Source organism: Hemicordylus capensis, chromosome 3, assembly GCF_027244095.1.
Source record: "Hemicordylus capensis ecotype Gifberg chromosome 3, rHemCap1.1.pri, whole genome shotgun sequence".
In the NCBI taxonomy this organism is placed as follows: Eukaryota; Metazoa; Chordata; class Lepidosauria; order Squamata; family Cordylidae; genus Hemicordylus; species Hemicordylus capensis.
Window position 1 is genome coordinate 150206592 of NC_069659.1, and position 17127 is coordinate 150223718.

General features: G+C 41.9%; 1 protein-coding gene across 6 annotated transcripts in view; it reads left to right on the forward strand.

Moving 5' to 3' along the window:
- SLC15A1 (solute carrier family 15 member 1) overlaps positions 1-17127 on the forward strand; it is a 45135-nt gene that overhangs the window by 18757 nt on the left and 9251 nt on the right. For all 6 annotated transcript variants that reach the window (XM_053311104.1, XM_053311109.1, XM_053311105.1 and 3 more), the window contains exons 10-19: positions 409-495; positions 1811-1900; positions 2411-2455; positions 2719-2751; positions 2857-2945; positions 5107-5188; positions 6719-6841; positions 8686-8832; positions 11744-11793; positions 15184-15291. In XM_053311104.1, coding sequence (XP_053167079.1) covers positions 409-495; positions 1811-1900; positions 2411-2455; positions 2719-2751; positions 2857-2945; positions 5107-5188; positions 6719-6841; positions 8686-8832; positions 11744-11793; positions 15184-15291 — 854 coding nt within the window. The remainder of the gene's footprint in view (positions 1-408; positions 496-1810; positions 1901-2410; positions 2456-2718; positions 2752-2856; positions 2946-5106; positions 5189-6718; positions 6842-8685; positions 8833-11743; positions 11794-15183; positions 15292-17127) is intronic.

Genomic DNA, 17127 nt, shown 5'->3' on the forward strand with positions numbered 1-17127 from the left:
GGACTCAGAACAGGGCCTGCTCTGTGGAACTCACTTGCCCTGAGGCCTGTCTGGCTACTTCCATTACCCTTTCATGGATTGTGAAAATCTTTCTCACGGAGCCTATGGCTGGGTGTAACTGCTTGCTTTTGTTTTTTGAGCTCTGTAGCTGCACACTTGTTTTCATAGGTCTTTTTTTCAGCATTAATATTTTGGTAATATTTTCATGTTGTTCACTGCCCCAAGTGTCTGCAGAGGTATGGGGTGGTATTCTAATAAATAAATGATCACTGAGTAACCACATCCAATTGGCAGGTGGCTTGCACACCATTTTGCATTTCAGTCGGTTAAACTGGGAAAACCTACTCCTTTTACTCAGTTCAATTTTTTAAATGCTAAATTATTCATTCACACATTGTTTCTTTGCAGTTTTCCATTGGAAACAGATTTAAGCATCGCAGCAAAGAATTCCCAAAGAGGGAGCACTGGTTGGATTGGGCTAGCGAGAAGTATGGTGTAAGTTGTGCTATTTTGCTTCATAGAGATTGACTTTTATTAGAGAATGTTTAGCATATGGTTTACAAAAGCAACAGTGAATAGAATTTCCCGATAAAACAAGGCCGCGTACTAATGAATGTGTGGTTGCAATGGTAGAGAGAATATAGCACTGTATGCGAGTTCCTACGGGTTTGGGTTACTATACTTGATCTTAGCCAAAAGGCCAAGAAGCGATACTTTATAGAGAGCTTTAGAAACAGAACCCATTATAAGACGTTGGATTTAGACCTTGTGTGAGCGGAAGAAGGCTAATGCAAGCAGAGTTGACTTCTTTATAAGATAAATTGGTGGTTGCCTCTGAGGGCAAATTACTGGGGGACATTACAGTACTCCAGTAGTAGTAGTCCAGTAGTAGTCTGTAATCTATTGGTCTACAACTAGTAGGAGAGCTGGTCTTGTGGTAAAGGTAAAATGTGCCATCTAGTTGGTGTCGATTCCTGGAGGCTTTACAGACAGGGCTTCTACTTATTCACACACCAGCCAAACTTACCCCGAAGTCCCTTTGAGATCCTTGGACCCACTCCACACACGTCAGGCTTTATTTTTTGAATTCTAGCTTATCTCGAGGTATTTCTGGGTTTTTAAAATCCCCTTGGGGGATGGGGCCATAACACAGTGGAAGAGTATTTGTATGCAGAAGGTTTACCAAGTTCACTCTCTGGCACCTCCCAGAGCTTTTTGGATGGAGACTTTACCACAATTTTACTTTGGGAGGGTGGGTGTGCATTCACATATCAGCCAGACTTACTCCAAAGTCTGTGTAATCTTTCAGAGAGCGCTTAGCACACGATTCGGGTTTTCCCCTCCATATTGAAACCTAGCCTGATTTGTGTCCAGGGTGAAAAAAATCCTCTTTTTGTGTTGGAGAATCTGTTATTCCCCAAACGCACATTAAACCTGTGGTAAAGCTTGCTGTTCGAAAAAACTCCGGGAAGGAGTGGGAGAGACTTCTGCCTGTAACCTTGAAAGCCACTGCCAGTTAAGGTAGACAATACTGAGCTAGATGGACTTGATCTGACCTTGATATAAGGCAGCTTCCTATGTTTCTAAGGCATGGAATGTAATGAATCAGCCCCTCCAAACTAACTTCATTTGACAATGATAACTGTGAAAACTTTTTCACAGTTGCTACTCCCTTCTTGTACGCCTCTGGGTTAGCAGCTCCTTAGAGGGTAAGAGTTGTTGGTATCTACAGTAATCTCTGTATGAAGAATCTTGTCATTTTACAGAGAGAATGCTTAATTCATTTTCTGGAATTCTTCTCTTGTCACAGAAACAGCTTATCGCTCAGACTAAGATGGTCTTGAAAGTGCTGTTCCTGTATATTCCTCTTCCCATGTTTTGGGCACTTTTTGATCAGCAGGTAACTGAGGGAGGGAAATTATTCACTATTTGGGGTTGAGTGTCAAAACACTGTGGAGAAGGTCTCTCTCAGCACAATTGCATTTAACAGATGTACTCTTTATTTTACAGTTCTGTTTTTTGCAGAAAAACCTTTATTTATTTATTTATTTAAACACCTTATGAAGCCCCTAACAGACATGCTCATGTGCAAAATAAGCTTCATCTGACAATGTTTCCACAAATGCTATTTGCCAGTGTTTGGATTTATCTGCAACATATCTATGCATCAGCAAAAGCTTATTAAAGTGAGCTTTTTGTCTTTGCTGATTTTAATTAATAAACATTAAATAATTTAAATGCCGTATATGTGTTTCTTTAAAACACAGACCCAGTGGTTGTGGGGCAGTGTGTGTGTGTGTGTGTGTGTGTGTTTGTGTAATTGTGTGTATAATTACATTTGTGTGTGTGTATTAAAATTGATATTCTGCTACATATTGAGGATATTTCAGGTTGTATTTTTGTGTTTAAGGGATCAAGATGGACATTGCAAGCCACAACTATGGATGGAGATTTTGTAAGTTTACTTTTTAAACTCATGTACTCCAATCCAATTTCAGTCATGCATTTATAAAAGTATTTAGGTGTGACTACCTGTACATCGTACTGAAAGTACATTTAATGTATGTGCTTGGTGCCTAATCCAGCAAATGAAAAGTCTGCTTATTTGCATGAATGCCCTTTTCTGGATTGGTGCAATGATCTTTAAAACTTAATTTATTAGTGTATATAATCTCTTACAAGTAAAACATCCATATCTTTTCCCCCCCTCCACTTTAGGGCCCTGTTCAGATTAAGCCAGACCAGATGCAGGTACAGTATGCTTTTACATCTGTGTTGTCCTTTTCAGCTATTTCCAATAAATATTTTAAATCTGTCTTGAAAATTCCTAACTTTATTTGTTGTTTTTAAAAACAGACTGTAAATCCAATCCTCATTGTTATAATGGTCCCAGTTGTAGATGCTGTGATTTATCCTTTAATCAAGAAATGCCACATCAATTTCACGTAAGCAATATATATTTTTGAAATAGCTTTTAGGTTTGTGCTAACAACTTGCATTTAATTCTGGTGTGTATAAGAAGTAAGTCAGTTAAACTCAGCACTGAGTGCAGAGGGAAAGGTGTGTGAAATGATTTTTCAAAGCATTCATTTGTAATTGGATAAAAACTTCACAGGGGAAAGTGGCAAAGGAATCCTTATTTGTATCATCATCAATTTTATTACAGCCATTGGCCAGCAGAAATAGAAATAACAAACATATCCAATACAATACTAAAACACAATAAAACAAAATACAGTCATTTATAAAAAATTAGTTTAAAAAGCCTAAATCCTTATTTGTAGCTAACTGAGCTACCTTTTTCTACCCTATTAAACACACAGTTGTGCTGACCTAATTTTGTGATGTTTTTGTCTGGATGCAATTGCTTCCTCAAAGACCAGCTTGGTTTCTAACATATATAAGAACAAAAGTGTACATACAGACCAAGCATGTGGGCAAGATTCTCCCCCCCCAACCCGCCCGCCACATTAACTTCAGTGTTTCGGTTGACTCTTGAATGCGCTGGGAATGAATAGAACTAATTTGATAGTGAAGTAAATCTGAAGTTCATGCAGTATCTCTATATTCATCCTGGAGCTCTGACTCAAGCTCTGCAAATTTTACTAATAGTAAAATAGTAAAATCCCTGTCAGGTCTCAGGTAATTGTAAAAATACAGCTTCGTTGCTGAGGGCCACAAACTAAAGCTCAAGTACCTCTTCCATGAGGCAATGCAGCACTTATCTAGGGATGATTTTGCAGTGTTGGGAAGTGGCCTGAGGGGAGTCTTCAACCTGCTGTCATTAGGGTCATATTTAAATCCTGTAAAAAATGTAGCTGCTTCAAGAGTTTGACTTAATAATGAGGTTAGAACTAGATTTAGGGGCAGACAATTGCCTAGGTGTTGCAGGCATTTTGGTGTTCTTTAAATAAAAAAGCTTCTATAAGATCGGAGGAAGTTATTTTCTTTGCTTATGTATAGTATGAACAAGTAGAGGTTTACAGATCTACACATGCAAATGTATCATCTTGTATGATAAACCATGCATAATTTATTCCTGTCATTTATCAGCTATAAGATTTATTGCATATATACAATGCAATGAAAATTTCAGGTATTCAGAAGTTGAGGGATGTTGAGGAGACTCCTCACCTGGGCACAATTTGGGCTATAGCTGGCCTTGAATGAGCATTACATCAAGGGCCAGACTACATGTTAAACATGTCATTTGCCCCCCATGATGATGGTGGTGGTGGTGGTGTTAAATAGCCAAGGTAGGGGTGGAGTTGGGATCAGGACTATGGTACATCGGGAAAGGGTCTTTAAACTTTTGCACCCAGGGCTGTCCTTGGAGAGCCCTGGTGGAGTGTGGGGCCCAGGGCAAATCAGCCAATGTGGGGCCCCCTTCCAGTTAGTTCTAATGAGGGTTAAAAGAGCCGGGCCCGGGGTGGTCGCCCTGCTTGCCATGCCCTAAGGACAGCCCTGTGTGTGCCATGGTCTTGATGAAAATCATGCCTTTGTAGAAACTGTTGGCCCCAGGAGGGAAGCTGAATATGTGTGAGGGCAGCACATGCAATTCTTTATTGCTCACAGCTCACTGGAAATGCCCAGGGAAGAAAAACTTAGGAAAAAAACAAGTACAGCTCATCCGAGAACTCTCTGTAGTTTCTGGTGCATCTGGACCTGAGCCCCTGAGGAGTTTGGTCAACCAGTGCAAAATAAAACTGTGTTTTCCAGTTCACCCACCTGACTCATCTGGAGGCCTTTTGAAAGAGTTTGCCTTTCAGAGAGGTAGTGCACAGCAAGGCCACAACTTAAGAAGGAAGGTTTAAATATCCCCGATATGATTTTTCCCCTGTGGCTGCTATTTATCCTAAAACAAAAATCCAGGGCCAGCTACGCATTTAACATTGCATAGTTTGGCCCCAGGCTGTGGTGATACACTAGTGACTGGCTTCTTGCAAGCACAGCAGTTTAGTGCTAAGAGGCTTGTAAGATTACTATATGTGACCTTAAAGGGAAATTGTGGTCCTACTTCAGAGACCTCATAGCAGCAGCATGTTTGATCACAGCTGAAAGTCAGCATGTTCCTAAATGTATGCTTCCTCCTTCTTCCTAAGCCAGGCCTCTGAGGAAGATGACAGTTGGCATGTTCCTGGCAGCTGTAGCTTTTGTCATTGCTGCTTTGGTGCAAATTCAAATAGACGTAAGTAAAGATTCAACCAAGTGGCTTTCTGTTTAGCTTTCAAAACTGTAATATTGGTGTTGATTTCAAAACATAATTTTAAGAAAGCAATTTAGTTTTGATCCTGGGGTGGGTGTGTGTGTGTGTGTGTAACGGTGAGACTGATGTCTTTTAAAATGTAAAAATTCTGCATTTGGAACAAAACGTGCAAATTAGAGGTGCCAAAAACACACAAATATGTGTCTAGAGGTTAGAGTAGATATTCATGCAGTTGCATGCTGGAGAGGTAGCCTTCCAACCAGAAATGTGTTTTTCACCAGAAGTAGCCATTGCAGCCTCATTTCTAAGCAGGACAGTGGGGTGTGGGAGGAGGCGGCCAAGTCCTTCTCCTTTGTACTGTTTTTCTTTCAAAAGTCTCTTCCCTCCTCTTGGTGGCTGGTTGCAGCAAATAGCCTGTTCAGAGGACTTTGTCTTTTTTTGGGGTGGGACAGCAGTGCAAAGGGGAAAGTTAATCTTCCCCCTTCTCGTGGTTCCCAGCAGACTCACCCCGCAATGGTTGTTTTTGGTGAAATAAGAGCTACTTCTGCTTGGAAGCATGTGAATGGGTACACATTTAGTTTGATCCTAGAACTGCAGCCTAAAGTGAACTAACCGTTGGTTACATCTAGATTTATATCTACTAAGCCCTTTCTCTAAATTGTAGAGGTCTAGTCTTATTCTATATGCTTTATTTATTGATGTAACTGCAGATAGGTTTTTTAGGCTGCTATTTTTAATTGCATTTTATTAGTAAATTTCTTTTCTTCTGTTTTGTTATGCTTGGTTTTTGCTGTGTTTTAATGTTTTCTTGTGTTTATGACCAGTGGTTACAAAAATAAATAAATTTACTCAACCATTGGTTTATTGCCAGGAATATTGCTAGAAGTGGCTCTATTAATGTGTCCACCCATGCCTGCAGTTCTCCTGTCTCCCTGACTGCCCCCTAGTCCAGTGAGAAATGAACCAGTTCAGCTTCCACAGCACCTGAAGCATGGTTTTAGTTAGAGGCAACATATGTGACGTGTTATAGTTTCAAGGCAGTTATACCAAATGACCCATGGAAACGAAGGAAGCATATAGAAGCAAAAGTTGTAAACTTGTGGTTTAGCACATGTTTGAAGTAATAAAGCTTTGCCCTTATTCTTTCTCGGGAAAGAAATGTGGTGACAATGAATGTTGCCATCAGTAACAAGAGGCTTACTACTTTGACTATCCTTAAGAGCTGGTTTGTTTCCCAGAATATGGAACACACATACATCGGGGCAGCAGCGATATAAGAAGGTGCTGAAAGGCATTATCTCGCACTGCGCAGGAGGAGGCAATGGTAAATCCCTCCTATATTCTGCCAAAGAAAACTACATGGCTCTGTGGTCACCAGGAGTCGACACCGACTCGAGGGCACAACTTTACCTTTAAGAGCTGATTAGAGAGATACAATCCTTCATCTGATCAATATAATTTTGATAAGCCATATTTGACATAGTGACACCACTTTTCCCCCTCTCTCTACAGAAAACTCTTCCCAACTTTCCGGGAGCAGGGGAGTCCCAAATCAAAATAATAAATCTGGGGAATGCTAATGCAACAGTTCATTTTAACACTGGGACGTCTTTTAGTGTGAAAAACCTCGCTTCAGTAAGTTTTTAGAATTAAGTTCAAAAACATCAGAATGAATATTTATATTTAGTGAATTAAGCTATATTAATTTAAAACCAATGATCTTACTTTCTTACAGTTTGAATCTCTTACATGTACTGTCCTGTGATCTTAAGTGATAGAACAATTTTATATACTCATTCATGTTTTATTGTGTGTTTGCTGCTTTTAGGATTAAATAGGCAAAATGTGACCTGTAACAATAATAAAATTAATTTACACTCCACCTCTGTGCCCAGTAGTTCCTGAAGATGCCATGAGGGCGCAAACATAAAGCAACTGTTGTTAATCTTCCCTGTTACAACTCAAACATTTCTAGACTGTTGTTGGCTGGCACCCCCAGGCCCCAATAAAGACAGGACACATAATTGGAGAAAAATAGGGCCACTTTATTAATATTACAACATAGAACCTGCAACAAGGAACTTAAACTAATCAGAGTGCAGGTACTCCACCCATGTGGGTCAACCTCATAAGGAGGTCTGTGCCACAGCAGGGTGAAGGGCCATGTGCCGATTCAGCCAGGCACCAAGTCCTGGCATCGTCTCACCACGGGGTTTATCCCCACTGAGGGGAGGGCAGCCTGATCCACTGTCACCCAGGCTGCAAAAAACTGAATGGTGAAGCCAAGCCACCCTCAGAGTCGGGGTGGATCCCAGCCAAAGGGCCACAAAACCTAGAGTGGCTGTTTCTCGGCCCATTTCCACCTTAAATGGTCCTCCACCCCAACAGCATTACCAAAATAACCTACCCCAAACCTGTACTCTCCTGCCAAGTGACCAAAGTTCTTAAATCCGGTGGAACCGCGATCATCAAACTCAGTGAGAAGTAGGCAAAAAAAAAAAAAAGCCTCACCTAGTGCCAATCAAGTTTGACCCCCCAAAAATTCCTACTTGGCCCCAGATGGCAACCGTATAGCCCTCACTGAGAACTGGGTGGGAGGGTGGGTACCTTACCCGAGAGCAGCTGACAGAAATTATTAAAAACCTGCTGCTTATACAAGCACTACCCACTCCACATTGGCCGGCCTGCATCATATGCAAAGGGGTAGCAGGGAGAAAACAGCTTAATTGGCTGGCTCAAATCACATGCCAGGGGAGGCATGATGGCGACCCCCTGTGTCTGTCTATGGAGCTGGGAGCACAACCCCACCCCCCGTTGGTATGGCAGTAGGGAGCTGCATTTCAAGTCTAAGCCTCTCCATTTTTTTAACCTGTTCTGTGATCATTTGACGTCTGAATTATTAAACATCCATGTTGTTTTGCAACACCGTTCCAAACTGACCTTAAAATGTGATGATTGAAATGTAAGCAGAATGTCCTAAATAGAGCATAACCACCTTGTACCTTGGAGTGGGAGCTTCTGTTGTTAACCATGTATCCCAAAATGTATATTGTGTTGCTTCTTTTTCTTCATGGACTCCACTGTAACTTCAGGATTTTCCCAGCTGAATTACAGCAAATCTGTTTTTCCTTCGTTTGTGCATGTATGTGCTGTGAAAAGAGTGGCCTGAGTGTCAGTTTAGTGCCCCTCAGGAAAGAAGACACAAATGCAAAACCCTTTAGAACTTTACAGTCCTCTTGTGTTGCAGCTGAAATGCTTAGTATGTATAGCATTAGAAGCAAGCAAAGATTAACAGAATGTTCTACTGGTTCAAATTTCAACAATTCTGACAAACCACGAGAGTGAGGATTTTGTTTCTAGATTTCACAACCAAGTAGGAGAACTCATAATGGGAAGAAATCCTATGTACTCGCAAGACAAACCCATAGGTATATGAAAGGGATAACAGATGTTTAATTGTACTTTGCTCTTATTTACAGACGGGCTACACCACTTTTGAGACAGCACAGTTAAAAGACATCAATGTAACCTATGGAAATGAAACTTGGAGCAATAAATTTACCCACATGGAAAAAGAACGCCGCACTCTTGAAATAACAAATAGAGGCCATATCATTGCTGATCTGGTAAATCTTAAATGGCCTCCTAGTTCACTGTTATGTGTTGGTGTGGATGTGAATGAGAGAGAGAATGTGGCATATAATATACGTGTCTATGTGAGGCTTGGGAATCAAACAGGTGCTTTCTTTCAGGAACAGTACCACTGAGACTGGGTGCAAATGATAGCTTCTTAGCAAACTGAAGAAGGTATGATAGGGCCGCTGTTGCCTTATGTGTACACATGTAGTCTTTAAAGCCTGCAAAAATGTTTCTACGGAGATCACAGTGGAGCACTATGAAGGTGCATGTGCAGTTGTGCGCCCATCACACTATCTTTAGGCTTGTGGAAAAACTAACTTCTGTACATGCCCCAAGAGAAGCGGAGAAGGGGTTGCTGCACTTGCAGTGCTCCTGGCTAACTCTTTACCTGACATGAACCAATGTTAAGGCTAACCAGGGCTCTTTTCACCAGGCTTTAAACCATGATTTACCGCTGGCTTCAAATCTCTATTAAGAAAGCAGCCTGTTTGCTCTAACAGTAGTTAATGTTGGTACTTATGTATGTTGCCTCACCATAGCTGAGATTGGTGTTCATGTGTGTATGGCTGCATTCAGGGGCGTAGCAAGGTTGGAGTGGGCCCAGAGACAAGATTTTGGTTTTGTAAATTGTGAATGATGCAAGTCATTTAATGGTACTAAAGACATGTTGTTCTGGTAGTTCCAGGTCTTAACACTCACATCAGTTTTGGAGGATGAATACAACTGAAGGAAGCCCGGGTGTGCGGTTGGGGGAGTCAGTCATGTGACGTCTCTGGGCCTCCCCCCCCAAGGCAGTGGGCCCTCAGACAACTGTCTCCCCCTGCCCTATTATAGTTATGCCCCTGGCTGCATTCCAAAAGGGCATGTGCAGCTTTAATCCCACTCGCACACGTGTATACAACATATCTGTGCACCTATGCTTTTGGATCAACCTTGGGGACTATTCTTGAAAACAAATTTGCGAGCATGAATAACAGACTACAGTCTAAACAGAGGCAAGTTAGGGGTAGCCCAGAGGAGCAACAGATTCGGAGGCAAAACCTTTGACAACAAGATAAAGTTTGTGCCTCTGCAGCTTACAAATAAAATAGAATATGGTAATTGGCAATATGGTACATTCACAGCTGTTCAGGGAGTGAAGACAGCTCCCATGATAAGATAAGGGGGAAGGGAGGGGGAGTGAAGGGTTTAATACCCTGGTGGTGGTTGGCAAGTGTTAGAAGGTGAGAAGAAAGAGGAGGAGAAATAGGGGTTGGCTGAAGAGCAGCTTTGATGCCTGTCCTCAGTCTGCTTTTGAGCACATTGACTAAAAGGTGACCCAGGGAAGATCAAGAGGGGTCCCACAGCTGCAAAGGTTTTTCAAAAGTGGAGGACAAGGAGAGGCAGGGAAGTGCTGGCACGGCACTGTATTCCCAGGTCTGTGGCAACTCCACTTGCCCAGTAGGGGTAGGCACGGAACCGGCTGGCCTGGTTCGGTTTGAGTGCTAACTGCACTCAAACCTGACCAGACCAGTTTGGTCCGGCCCCCCTTCGAACCTGGCCCCCCTTTGAACCCACCGCGCCCCCCCCCCCGTTTGTGAATTTTTAAAAAAATATATCAAAAAAAATTTCTTTACCTCTAGCCCCTTCGGGGGGCTTTCTAAAGACTAAGGTGGTGGTGGGGTCCGTGAAGGTTCCCCCTCCCCCTGTGGCTGCACTTTCTGGCCCGTTCAGGCCTCCATATACCAGAGGTCCTCACTCAAGCCTAGCTGATTCACAAACGACACAGAGTGGGTATTTTGGGCCTCTGAGCACGTGCAGAGGCCCCAAATCATCCACTCTGTGTCATTTGCAAATTAGCTGGGCTTGAGTGTGGATTAGCTGGGCTTGAGTGCCCAACCTCGCCTCCTGTGATGGTTTAGGAGGCAAGCGGAGTCTCCGCCACTACACAGTGGCATTTTTAAAGGTTAAAAAAAATTTAAGTTTCTCTCCCCCAGGAAGCTACCTTAGTCTTGTCCCTGGGGTGGCAAATGTTTGGCTGCCTATGGTCAGCAAAAATATTAATCCCCCCCTGAGCACAGCATGTATAACCATGATAAGATTTCTCACAGAAAGCCAAGCAGAAACGCCACAGAAAACAAGCAACATATATGAGCAGAAAGGGCTTTTTATAGAGTGGTTTGCTCTGTGAGGTTCCAGAGGCAGGAAAACCTTGAAAGACAAAGGGGAACTTCTCAGTGCTGGACTTGAAGAAAGCCATGCGTGAGGTAGCTGCTATTCAAATGAAACACAGAACATAAGGGCTGCATTGTGCTGAATCTCCATAACTGGTTTGGGACTTGCCTTTGATTGCATTATGGGGCGTGCTTTCCATTTCTCAGGATGGTCCTTAATCATCTTTGCTGTGTCAGGAACTCTGGCTTCATTTATACATGGAATTTTCTGGGATTGGGGGTGGATATGCATTGCCGTTTAGTAGGTACTTCTGTACCAGTTTAAGATTTGTATGAGACAGCTTGACTCAAACAGGCCAGCTTCCCTCCTGGCATCAAATGCATGCCCATGCTTATTTAGGTCAGCCTTGCTTCTATGGGAAGCTGGAGTTTCCAAAGTGGGAGCAGGGAGGCTGTCTGGCAACACAACCTGTGGCCTCCTTCCAATTGCATAAGCGTTAAGTAATTGGAAGCATCATAAATGCACTGATTTGGAGTGGCGCAGTTAGAACAAGAATTATTTATATATGCTTCATTTAATTGGCCTTTGTGTAATACATTCTGTTCAGATTCATCGCAGTATAAAATATACTTGATTGTGTTTAAAAAAAATAAAGGAGATTATAAATATTGAGAACTCAGCTATCCTATATATTGCTAGAGATTTTGGACACTACTCCATTAGCATACATTTCTTTTTCACCAGCTTGTGGATGATGTAACTGCAAAACCAGAACAAGGAATGAATAAGATCAGGTAATATATTTTTCAATTTTATGCTTAAGTCTAAGGCTGGAACTAGGTGTTATGGTATCCTGGCCAAAGTGGTGGGAGGTAATATGAGAGAGCCTAGAGATTCTAACTGCTGAGAATGGCAATAAGGCAGTGCACGAGTGTCCCACGCAGGGCTTATTCAGAGCTAGTGATTATCTCCATTTTGGATCCGATGAACCAGGATTCCAGCATGGGTTCTGTAGCCTACTGACTTCAGCTCAAGGGGGGAAGGATTAAGAGCAAAACTGGCTCTTGGTATACCCTTATGCTAACTACTGCCCCAGAATCAGGTCATCTATGTGAATTTTATCTCCTGATTTTTAATAGCTTTTTAGTATATGCTTGTGGTGGTGTTCACTCACAGGCTTTTAATATTTACTCCTTTATAACCATAGTTTTATTTTGAATTTTACTATCTTGTATTCAGTCATTTATCCACAGGCTTTTAATATATGCTCATTTATGTAATGGCCCTTTTTACTTTATGCTGGTCTAAGACAGTTATATTGATTGATTGATTGATTGATTGATACTGCCCCAGAGCAGCATGGGCCACTGAATTCCCACAAATCGGCCACATAAGAAAGCTGGGTCTCAAAAGCAGCATAAAGGAACCATGTCCTGACCCAGAGCTTCAAGCACTGACCAAAGAAGGCTGGATCTTTTATAGGGTTTTGGGCTCGGGGTAAATCTAATAGTGGTGAAAACCTGGAGGTTCAGTCCCCTGCTCAAACAACCGTAGCTGGAAGAGGTGTAGGCCCTGGGTCTCCATTTGACTGATGACCAGAACAGGACAGGGTGCTATTGTTCCCACTCAGCATTCTTAAGGAGAGCTCCTTAGGTTGATGATGTTTTGAAGCTTATCTGAATAGGCAGGGCTTCTGGTAACCTTGAATAGGCTTGGGACATTAACATTTCCTTTGACCATTGGAATCTTGGCTTCCTCTAGGATGCTCTGGCAACTTTTAAAAAGGTGCTGAAGATACATTTATTCACCCAGGCTTTTAATTAGATTTATGGATTAAATATTTAATGCTGGTTTTAAATGATTTTAATGTTAATGTGTTTAGTGCTTAAATGATTTTAATTGTTTAATTCATTTAGTTTTGATTTTAATTGTTTTTATTTGTTGTAAACTGCCCGGAGCCATTTTTGGAGGGGCGGCATATAAATAAAAAATAAATCATTCATTCATGAGTGAATGAATAAGTAAGTAAGTAAGAATGACAGACTCCATTCAGGTGGAACTTTCATTCGGCCAAGCTCCTGCTGCCCAAATATGGCTATATAATCTGACCCTTTTCAAGGCTAAAGTTCTTAGGTGTCAAATGCTGAATCTTCCTGCTAGCCATGCTCCTGGGCCAAGCTTCTGGCTCCCAATGGGGACAAAGCAATAGGAAGAGGAAAAGCAGGCTGCCCACTAACAGTTGCATTAAGCGTGGTACCAGCTGAAAAATAAAAAGTAAACTATTCCTCTCTTTATGAGATGGCGTAAAATAACAAAGGAGGCACTGGAGTACATGGCACACCCAATGTTGTTGGCATTATTCGTGCAGAAATTGTTTGGGGGCATAATGTACCTCATCACTTTTAAATATCAAAAGACTCATATGTGTTCCTGTGTGTGTTAGTAACACAAGCTGTAACAAATGGGAACTTACTTTGCCCATGCTAAATAATCAAAACACAAAGAGTACAATCACCACTGCGTTAATTCTCAAGTGGAGTATTATCAGGGACATAGCAGTTCCGTTTTTGAAAAGCTTCAGCCAGCTCTGAAGCAGGAAAAGGTGCTCCTCGCTGCTGCAGCAAACGTGGTGCTGGCTCTAATTTACTCGCAAACAGGGAACGCAGCCCTATTTGCAAACGTGACCATTCCCCCTTCACGTCTGTTATCAGACACAGAGGCATGGCTAAGAGGCTGCTGGCTGTCGGTGGCAGCTGAACACAATATCATCTGCCCTGTTCCCTTCCAAGACAACATGTCAGAGTCGAGTGAGGTATTGTGATGTAATTATGACTCTGATTTAACCTCCAGCCCGGGAGAGTAGAATCCATAGTGAGCTTTCTGACTGAGAATTGCATACCTTCCACATCACATTCAGAACTGACGTCAGAACTTTCTTCATGAAATGACTGTTCCAGTCATTCAAGTTCAGCATGCCCATCACTTCTTTCAGATTCAAACTTACTGTCTTCATCTGTTACCTCCTCAAAGCCTTGCAGATGCATCCAGGTCCCTAAACCCCTCAAATTCTGATTGATATTCACAGAGTTCTCCTCTGTGAATATCTTTCTAAACTGTTTGCCATGCTTGTTAGAAGCCACATGTAAGTGAAAATGGGAGTATGGAAGACTCACCTGTGTTTGACTTGCTGGAGAGAGAAGTTCCTATTTCCCTGGGGAAACTAGTTTTTATTCTCTGGCAAGCTGACTGGCATCTCCTTCCCAAAACATCCTTGCCAGAAGTTCAGGGTGATTTCAGTAGTGTTAATTGCTTTCATTATGGGTTAGGATTCAAAACACTTTGTCCAGGGATAATCACTATGTAAAGAAGGTGGAGTTCCCTTATGGCCCTTCATTGTTAGGTGCCAGAGAGCTGACTACCTGGAGGTTTTACAGACAAGGCTCCCTCCTCTGTCCACTCCTGATTAGAGTGTGCTGGTCCACATATTCGCTGGATTTAACCTGATCTCCCTATCAGGGACCAGGACAGACAGGGCTTTGTTTTTCTCCGAAGGGAGGTTGCGAATTCTGGCTTAGCCTGAGTTATGTCCAAGGTTTAAAAATCCTCTATTTCCAGCAGCTTTTGAAAAAAATTCTGGGACTTCTGCTTTCTCGGAAGGTGTTGATGGAGGTGCCGATGGCTATGTGAAGGAGGTGCTGATGGCTATGTGAATGGTCCATCTAATCCCTCAAATTAAATGCCTCGAATCTGCTGTGAAGCAGATTCGCTCTTCAGATACCCCGAGACATAGAGCCATGTGTGAAAAACCTCCTGGTGTTAATTTGGGTTGCTCCTATGGGTTTGCAGATGCAATGGGGTTGTGCTTACTCCAATACCTGAATGGTTAACATGAAATCTGTGAAGAGCTATGATTTAAATAACAGATTTTGATAGTTCACAGGGAAGGTTCTAACTACATAAAAACGTAGTTGGAACCTTCTTTGAGGTGCTATTTGCCCTGAAACTGTTTGTAGAGATATTGAGATGTGTGAGCACTTGGTCTATTATAAATCTATAAAAGTTCTTGTGTGTTCAGTCTCTGTGCTCCTTTGCTACAAGGCTTGGAAGGAAAAGAAGCAAGGAAGCTCCTTGCATATCTTGTTTTGTTTTTAAAAAGCAGTTCTGTTTTTTTTTTTTTTTTAAAGGTTCATTAACAACTTGAATACAACAATTAATATCACAATGGATGGCGTTGAGTTTGGAGAAGTAATGTATTTTGCTGCCACAAACTATACCTCTTTTGAAAGAGGAGCGTAAGTATTACTGCTATTTAATAGTACCTTTTAATACCAACATCCATCTTATTAAGTGGGCCCTAGCCCATGAAAAATTATTATGCTTCTGAACAAACAGTTCACAAAGTGTTTTACAATGCAAAAGGAATGAGAAAATGCTTCCTTGTCCCAAAGAGACTTGGAGTCTTGAAAAGAAGGGGGTAGGGATGTGCACAAACTGGTTCAGAAACCATTTTAGAAGCCTCCGAACTGGTTCGAACACCGGGGCCAGTTTGAAGTTCGAAGGCCTTGGGGTGCTCCTTTAAGGGCAGGGAAGGGTGCACTTACCCTTCCCACTGTATTTCCCCTGCCAGCACACGGTTGTATTAAACCCCCTCGGGGCGGCAGCATACCTCCCTGCTGCCCCGTTACCATCCTCGACGGGAAGTAGCCATAAGTACCGGGCATGTACACGCTCATTGCGTGCGTGCGTGCCTGAACTTCAAACCGGCCCCAATGTTCAAACCGGTTCGGAGGCTTCTAAAATGGCCTCCGAACCAGTTTGTGCACATCCCTACCCACTTCTTTTCAAGACTCCAAGTCTGAACCACGGAGGAGCGGTTCCATGCACATCCCTAGAAGGGGGTGGGGTGGGAAGATGTGTGTGCGCACACACTCACCCACACCCCAGAACAACTACTGGAGGGATGCTGTTCTGGATTGAATAGGGACAGTTGCTCTTCTGCTGCTGAATATGAGCCACCACTCTGAAAGTTGTTTCTTTGCCCAGTTAGCAAAGGTACCACAGTACACTTGCTAGTATTTAAGGTAACATAGAACTCACAGAAATATTTGACCAACCACAAACATTGGGCCAAACTACATTATATGTGGAGAGCCATGATTAGATTTTACTGAACTATGGCCACAGGGTTTGGACTAGTGCTCTGAATTTGATTAGAACATCGGCACTGGAGGAGTTGGCTTTTAACCTTCCTCCTTTCACCATTTTTCACAGTATTAACTATGTGCCTTTTGGAGGTTTAGAAACTGAAGGGAAACGATGTGGGGAAAGGCTTAAATGCCTACTACTAGATAGTACTTCTGCTACAATCAAATTTTGAGAATCAAAGGTCAAGAATATATATATATACACACACACACACACACACACACACACACACACATTAATGCTTGTACTGAGAAAAATCACAGTTTCATAGAATATTGTACATAAGTGCTTTGGGAAAATATGTGTATGCAACAAATATTTATATACCACTTTTTAACAAAAGTTCCCAAAGCGGTTTACATAGAGAAATAAAAATAAATAAAGATGGCTCCCTGTCCCCAAAGGGCTCACAGTCTAAAAAGAAACATAAGATAGACACCAACAACAGCTGGGGATGGATAGGGCCAGTTGCACTCTCCCTGCTAAATAAAGAGAACCACCACTTTAAAAATGCTCAGTATATTTGTAAACATGAAGATATGAATTGTACTATTCTATTGAGTCAAGTGGGGAGAGACAGAAAGAGCCGTTACTTTATATAGGCTTTGGAATGCGCTCCTTAGTAAAATAAGAGCCTCCCCATCTCTGACATCTTTCAAAAAGTCTCTGAAGATGCATTTCTTCACCCAGACTTTTAACTGATATTGTTTTGATTGTTTTATTGTTGTTTTTAGAATATTGTTTTAGAATTTTAAATTGTGTTTTATTCTTGCTTTTAATTTCCTTAATGGTTGATCAGGATAGTCTTTTATTTTAAAAATATTTTGGAACGTAACTCAGTCCAGAAGGGAGCTGATGAGGAAAGGTTGCTAAGAAGTTCCTGTACAGTGTTTTATTTTATTTATTATTACATTTATATCCTG